This window comes from Cladophialophora immunda (genome assembly GCF_000835495.1).
Source record: "Cladophialophora immunda strain CBS 83496 unplaced genomic scaffold supercont1.12, whole genome shotgun sequence".
NCBI classification, from domain to species: Eukaryota; Fungi; Ascomycota; class Eurotiomycetes; order Chaetothyriales; family Herpotrichiellaceae; genus Cladophialophora; species Cladophialophora immunda.
The window spans coordinates 18,941-26,264 of record NW_015622552.1 but is presented as its reverse complement, the minus strand read 5'-3'; the positions used below and the strand labels follow the sequence as shown (position 1 = coordinate 26,264).

The window sequence follows — 7,324 nt, the reverse complement described above, 5'->3', positions numbered from 1 at the left end:
CCCCCCCAGCGAGCCTGTTCCGAGCATGAGCGCTTCAATATGCAGTTACTTCAACCTTGATTTTGCCCTTTCCCACGAGTTCGTCCCCGTCAACCGTAACGATACGGGCTAGGCCAACCCTGTGAGATAGGATATTTGCACAGCTGAAAGAGATAGGGAATTCGTTACATATTTCACGCCCCGTGTATCCTTCTCCCAGCATGATACCATAAGTGTCCCCCCAATATGCGTGCTGCCGGAAGATTTGCCCACGGATCGACGCTAAAAGAGATGGAACACATGGCTGCTATCATAGAGGAAGAATAAAGAGATGCTTTCCGCGGCGTCAACCACAATCTGGAGCCAAAGTTTCCTCAACGTTGCCGTACATGTGCCGCTCGAGGCGGAAAGTCAGGCCTATCTGACCCCTCTCCAGCGACAGTTTTAGAGAGTCGAGAAATTGTGAGGGGGGGGTTTCCGGTGGCGCAGTCGATGGCGGCGTTTCTAACATCAAGTTCGAGTCAATTGCCTAGGCATGCCATTTCTGGACTTTCTGAACGCAGTCCTTAAAGATATAATCGAATATCCTAAACAGGAAGACATCTGTTCAATTATTCGAGTTCAACAACGGCTTCACTTCCCATTTTCCAAGCATCTGCTCCGCTGGCGGCCACAAAAGGGCACCTATCGATTACTCGTAAATAGGTGGAACTTGGGGCGGATATTGATCGCCAGATCAACCTTCGAGGTCATAAATTTTCTCAGCTGACCCTACTCCGTATCGTTACAGCGACGGGCGATCTTCGCATAATCTTTTCCCCCTCAAGATCGGGGCCGGCCTTAACCAGAGAGACGGTGGAGGCCGAACACCACACTACTGGGCTCTACTTTCCCAAAAAGAGGAGATAATCCAAGAATTCTCCTGGGGGACAGAGAATTTGTCGCAGTTCGTCGTCAATCGCCCATAACGATGCACTCTTCTCCACCTTGCTGCTGCTTGGTTCGGGCTGGTGGGCCTAATTTAGATATTTGGTTGAAGAACGTATATACTAAGGACAAGGGTATTCAGACGCTCCCGGACCTGGCGAAACGGGCTCTGCTGGAAGGGTGTTGGCGGCCAACCTCCGAGATCGAAAATGACAATGCTGTCGAGAAGATGGGACTGCTCGTGGTCCTTGGAAAAGATCCCGCAACCGCCAACTGGTTTACGGCTCGCAATACTGGTGGACGAAGAAGATATTATTGCCGCACCGGTGATCCCCGGCGGTGGGTTAAATCATGTCGAGACTGAGACTTCCGAGTCCAGGTCGGGGTCGATCATCTGTTGTCGAGGGATAGGCTTGCCAGTGCTACGTCCAGCGCCGATCACGATGCCCATGAAATCTGCCTTTCCTCCATTGCATCCACGAATCACGCATTCCCACCACTGGTGAATTCTAAATTGGACACGAATTCCAAGGCGCAATCCGCAAACGGTCTGTGGTCGACTGCCGGTATCCAACCTCTTAAGACAAAGCTGTCGTCAAGCGGTGAAGTGGGAGACACGTCCTTGCCGGGACTAGATCGCCGGAGCTTTTTCCGCGGGTGGTTAGCCACAGCTTTCGATGCAGTACACGATCAAGCAATAAATGCATGGACAAGGTTCAGAAAAAGTAGAGGGGAACCTGTTGGTGCGAACCCATGTTAAGGCCACTGGTGATGAAGCGAGCGACGCAGTTTCGAGGTGTAAATCCGTGAAGCCGCGGGGTAATAGGAGATAGCAACCGGCTCTTGTAGGAGCATCAATCAATGGATCAGCGTCACAAGCCTTCTACAACTTTCAATAGCTAAATTCGGAATATTGCGGGATCCGTTCCCACACCGTTCGCGAGAAAGTCTTCCAAGACCGGCACGAATTTTGCAGCGCTGCGTAGTCTGATGTGATTGCTAAATTTATGTCTCCGGCAAGGCTCGCAAGGTGGTGATTGTGAATGTCGTTAGCAACTTTCCACCATTTGATCATGGGTTAGCGACCCCCCTTCAATCATGGCTCGAATTGACTCGTGCTGCGAATATGCGAGATGGGGCGCCATGAATTGGCACACTCGATAGTCGGGACGCAGTATCACTACTATTCATTACACTGCACTCGCAGGTCTCGATCGGAGACGAGCATTAGTCTCATATTCATCTTGGGCATTGCAACGCCGTGCAGGAATATTCTGTATGGCATTGTCCCTGGGGGATGTCGTTCCTCATACGGGATTGTCGGCCGAGATTGCAGCGATATCAAGTTCGGCGAAAAGTCTTGCAGCCGCTGTGGTCGCACACCCATCAAATAAACCTAGCATCAGTGTAGCCTCCCTTTCCATCCCGCGTCGAGATACGAAGTTCTTCTCCCTGTAGCCCATCTTCCTCCAGCTCATGATCTAGATCGTGGTCCGTGGTCTCTTCCTCACGGCCGACGTCGCCCTCACCAGCCAGAGAATAGGGTACATCTTGATGACGATAGGCGTTTGAAGTCCAACAAGAATGATCGCAGAGTCGACTGGTAGCATTTCTTTGTGCGCTAGTGAGACCGAAATTGAAGGCAGAGTGACATAGGCGAGAGTCAATTAGGTACAGCGAGAGCGGAAATGAAAACAATCTCTTCACAACCCGAAGATACTTTGAACGACTCGTTGATCGGTTTGCCAATCGAAAAGGTCGCCGAGAGCTCGAATAGAGGGATGGCGAATCTAGTTTGCATAATATCGGTCTGGCAGTGTGCCGAATAGTCTCTGCACGACGAGTGTGAAGTCCTTCTATCGCTCGAAGTACGAAGCTGATCCTTTTCTCGTCCGATGAGGAAACCTGGAGTCGACCACCGGCTGGTACTCCTAAATGGCGGTCATTCGTTTGTGCGTCGTTACTCGGTAGGACGGCCATCCTGACGGGTATACCTTAACCAGCCTGACGAGAGGCTTCACCCCACCGTAAGCGTTGCAACCAAGAGCTCATCGTTGTTATGTCAGGCACTTCCTCGTCCCTGGAAGCCTCTCGATATTCTAGGAGTCGGGCTTGTTCGGCTCGACATGGCTGTTCCACTCGAGACGTCTCTGTCGCTGGTCGCGTTACCTGATTCGAACCGGCGTCCTGGCCGTATGCTGCTGAAGGAGGCAGTGAAGGTGGGGTAACGACGCAGTATTGGCGAGTTCCTTGTCTAACCTCACCTTGCAGGAAAATGTCCCCGTCGACATCATCGCTCAGGCCCCGCTCCAAGGGACCGGAAGACTCGGCCGAGGGACGTAGATGTTGTTACTGTAACACAGTTTGGAGCTGATAGTGAGATATTTACACCGACGGCAACGATAGCCGGCAGATATCTGATGGGGGACGGAGCTACCGGGACAAGGGGACACTAGGCGAAGATCACAAAAGATTCAGGGACGGAATCAGACGAGCGAGACCACGATGCAATGTCTTTGGAATCTTTATGCTTTTCCTGTAAATGACGGCTGACTCGCTTATCACGCTCCTGAAGTGCATAGCCGCAAGCACCACGCGTACAGATTAAGACACGATCCAGATCACCAAACTCCAACCCAAGTGACCAAAGCAGCCCACCGCCGACTTTCGTCGAGGAAGTGGGAATTTTGGCTTTAAGAGGCTCATCCGGTGCATGTGGCTTTATGGGTGAAAGAGAGCAGGGGCAGATAGCGAATGTAACGCATGTCCTGGGAGAAATCGACGGAAGTGCGACGTGTTTTTGGGGCACACGCTCTAACCGTAGTAAGTACTGGGCTACGCGTCGTCACGTGTGCATGGCGTGCCGCCAAGATATAGTCACGTGCACAGCTCTCAGTAGAGGCTGCGAAACAGATTTCAGAAGTGTTCCCCTTTTTTTGCTTGAACCCTGTGTCTTCATCGCCCCATTAGTCCATTTGGAAGATTCACCTTCCGTTCTTTGCATTATTGACAGGGGAATACTACAAAGAAAGGATTTTACGCTATGCCGCTGTTGTCGCGCAGTGGCAGCGTCGAGAACCCCATCGGCAACAATTCTCGCCCCTACGCACGAAGACGGACGGAACACCGAAACACGGTATGAGCCAAACTAAACTTACTGTGCTGCATCACTATCCCGAGATCAGCGGATAGCGGGAACACCGGTGGCATGTCGGATCTCGAAGCAACTGCGCCGCGATGTCTCTGTCCAGCAACGGAGAAAAATATCCAATCGAGCAACCAGTCGTCTGCGCATACCCCCAACCCCGGCGGATTTACACCATGAAACAGTGGGCGGCGAACGGGACGGTAGTGCAGCTCGCGGCGACACAACACTCCGAAGAGTACAGGCCTTAACTACATTTATCTCGAGTTTGTGGGAAGATGGTCAAAAGTACGATGAACTAAGTCGGGGACTGGAACACTTGGACTCACCCGAAAACCAGCGACAATGGTACCTTTGTTACTACTATGTCGTCTTGGTCCTCGAACGCATTCGGCGGGGTTTGGAGTCAAAAGGGGTCAGATTCTGGCTAACTGAAAATTCGGATGAGGATCGCCCTGAAACCAGGATGACTCTCTCCGGACGAACGTGGGAGTTCAATACTGTCGAGCATATGGCTAGGGTCTTGGAAGAAACCGTGAAAAAAACTTCAGAGAGTGTCAATTCGTACCTGGACCAAATAAAAGAGAAATACACAGAGAGGTATTTGCTTGTGAAGGATCACCATATGCGTGTATTCATATCTCGGCTGAAAGAATCGCTCTCAAGCAAAGGAGTCGCAGAGGAGTATTTCAGACCGCCTAGCCGTGAGGGCGTCATTGTTGATCTTGACCCAGATAAATCAGACCGGTCGCGGGTGCGGGAGACAGGATGATGCAGTGCAGGAATAATCTGGCGTAAATTACCGTGAGATATCCCATGTCCTCCGATCCACGGAGCATTCCAGATATGGTCGTTATGCTAACTGATTAAGCTGACCAAGACTTAATCGGTGCGCCAGACACGGAAGTCCTCGAAGACCGCATTTCATGAGAGATCCCGAATGGCATTCATACATAAGACAATTCATTCACATCGACCCGACAGTAAAAGATCTCACCCCCTTCGACGATAGTGAAGCTGATGACGAGGTCACATCTAGCGGCCTTTCAATTTTTGCCCGATCATTCTAGATTAAACTTGACGAATTTGCTAATAACAGCTTACCTAGGATGGATTTGGGGAAGCGATAGAAAAGATCCGCCTGCCAGAGCCGTTGGATTTTCTACTTACCACCGACGGCAAATGAGATAGGGTCCTAGGAAGATGTGTCTAGGTCTTCCATACTGTCGATGATTTGGTTTAGCAGTAGCTGGCCCTGAAAAGAAGGCTTTCTATATCAACGGCGACGTGAAGCTTGGTGGTGCTCTATATGCCCTGTACTGCGGTAATGGCCTCACGATCAGAAATCCCACCTTCAGCCTTGAATAATGAATTTACCCAGCTGAGCGAATATCGAACCCAATTGGACGCTTTGCTGTCTGAGGCGCGGCGGTCACGTCCACCCTCCCCTAAATCCCGCCCTCCCACCTTTATCACCTTAAACTCAGTGGACTTATGATACAAGAGCCCCTCAAAAGTAGCGGTCATAGTGTCGTCTTCGTACACAGACCTCGCCCAAAGCATCCACCCGCGTCATCTGGATCTTGAAACGGTGGGAGGAGTTGGTCCTTCAGTTCCAGAGCTGGAACTCCCTTAACCACTCTAGGTCGGTTGAAGAGCTCTCCTCTATTCCCTCTATCATAGCTAGGCTAGAAGATAGAGATTGTTCTCCGAGCTTGTCGCCAATTCCTGCTGGCTCTCATGGGTCTCCAGTAGGGGTAAGCTTTTCTGGACTGCATGTGCGTTGTACTTTATTATAGCCCTTTCCAGCTATACTATTATGTTAGCTGCTTGGGAACTAATAGTCCCTTGATTAATACCGCTAGGCGGAGGGCCCAGGGAATATTTAGCATGGATTATCAAAAACCATGCCTCCCACGTTTTCTGCAGGTTTTCGGGGTCCCTATGTTTGTACGCGTCATCTACTTTCTGCATGTCCTCATATCCAAGGTGAAAACTTGGATTTCCGTGGAAACGAAAGATACAGAGAGATCGGTCGTCGAATCGGTCCCGGAAATGGCTCCTTTCCTCGTCGTGGTCCTTGAATCTCAACGCACAATTATAGCAGCGGTAATGGTCTCGTCTGAGATGTGCCCTTTGAGGAATGCGGTTAGTGGGGTCAGGGTACCACAGAATACACTTACCAAAGATCGTCGAATAAGAAACCCGTCGTCGCACAATCATAGCCTGTGCCCACCACCCCAATTTGACTTCTATTAAAGCAGCAGTCCCACCGAACTTGGGATTCGACGCCGACTTTTGCCTTTTTCGACCGTTGCGGTTGATTACCCTCCTTATCACCCTTTCCCTGCTCGGCCCCATTGTCCGCCGGAGGGGCATTTCGCTTCTTGGTGGTAGAAGAGGCGCCAGGGCGCCGTTTCAATTCTTCCAATACTTCCAGCTGAGCTCGCTTCTTGTCACTTGACCCCGGGTGGGGACTTATTTGACGAGCGGCGGGTTCGACTCCGTCCCATATAAACCAGGGCGGGGAGTTCGGGTCGCTTAAGGAGAGGGAGCTTGCTATGGCATCCGGGTGCATTGACGGCTTCATCGAAGCACCAATGGGACGTTTCGGCGTCTGTTTCGCTGGATCGGTTTCGATCTTGGTCCGCCAGGGAGACGAACACACCCTCAGCAGTCTTGGTCAATCGTTCGGAGATGGAGGAGAGGTTTCGGCGGAAGAAGAGGTACCCAAGGGTATTGAAAACTTGGCTCCCCGGCGCGAGCAACCTGAGAGTCAGTCTACCAGCCTCACTCGATTGATCCAGCGAGGAAAGAACAGACTGAAAGTCGTCTCTCGCTTACCGTGAATTGTCGGGTTTGTTCCAGGGTAAAATCTGCAATCGAAGTATACCGCGTTGCTACCAGAGAAAACCGACCCAGGGTCTGTCATGATAAATGATGTATTTAAGGAGGTTGAAGATAGTCAGCGTGAAGAGAAAAACCGGAGGCCGAGCAGATATCCGCGGGGAAGCACTATACGCAGCTGCACACTACGGTATAACTTGCTCGTCTAAGTTACTGCGCAGTTGCGTGAGTCACGGGAAAGTGCTATGCGCAGCTGCGCACTGCAGTGGAATTTTGCTCATCTAGGTTGCTGCGCAGTTGCGTGAGATGCAGAAAGACGTCAGCCCAGATTTATTTTATCATGTGATTCAGCCACACTTGCGGATCACCACGCGGGGAAGTCGAGACTAGGGCCACGGTCTGTGTTAAAAGTGCGAAGTCACCGAA

The 7,324-nt window shown here is 51.2% G+C and overlaps 2 protein-coding genes across 3 annotated transcripts; one reads left to right on the top strand and one right to left on the bottom strand.

Annotated features, from left to right (window-relative positions):
- Positions 1–3,854: 3,854 nt before the first annotated feature.
- PV07_12544 lies at positions 3,855–5,403 on the top strand. Of its 2 annotated transcripts, XM_016400079.1 has the most exons (3): positions 3,855–4,735; positions 4,786–4,855; positions 4,923–5,403. In XM_016400079.1, exons 1-2 carry the CDS (start codon positions 4,518–4,520, stop codon positions 4,787–4,789), a joined length of 222 nt encoding a protein of 73 aa, XP_016242278.1. In that variant the 5' UTR covers positions 3,855–4,517; the 3' UTR covers positions 4,790–4,855; positions 4,923–5,403. The 2 variants fall into 2 exon arrangements, with proteins under 2 accessions (XP_016242278.1, XP_016242277.1); XM_016400078.1 differs by having other exon boundaries at positions 3,855–4,855.
- Positions 5,404–5,788: 385 nt separating this feature from the next.
- Positions 5,789–6,641, bottom strand: PV07_12543 (uncharacterized protein; the record flags this gene model as incomplete). Its single annotated transcript, XM_016400077.1, has 2 exons — positions 5,789–6,185; positions 6,235–6,641. The coding sequence occupies 2 exons, from the start codon at positions 6,639–6,641 to the stop codon at positions 5,861–5,863; spliced, it is 732 nt and encodes a 243-aa protein (XP_016242276.1). The 3' UTR covers positions 5,789–5,860.
- Between the last annotated feature and the right edge of the window lie 683 nt (positions 6,642–7,324).

Bases quoted from the DNA above. Each gene is read 5' to 3' on its own strand.
- PV07_12544 (XM_016400078.1), top strand. From the start codon at position 4,518: ATGACTCTCTCCGGACGAACGTGGGAGTTCAATACTGTCGAGCATATG.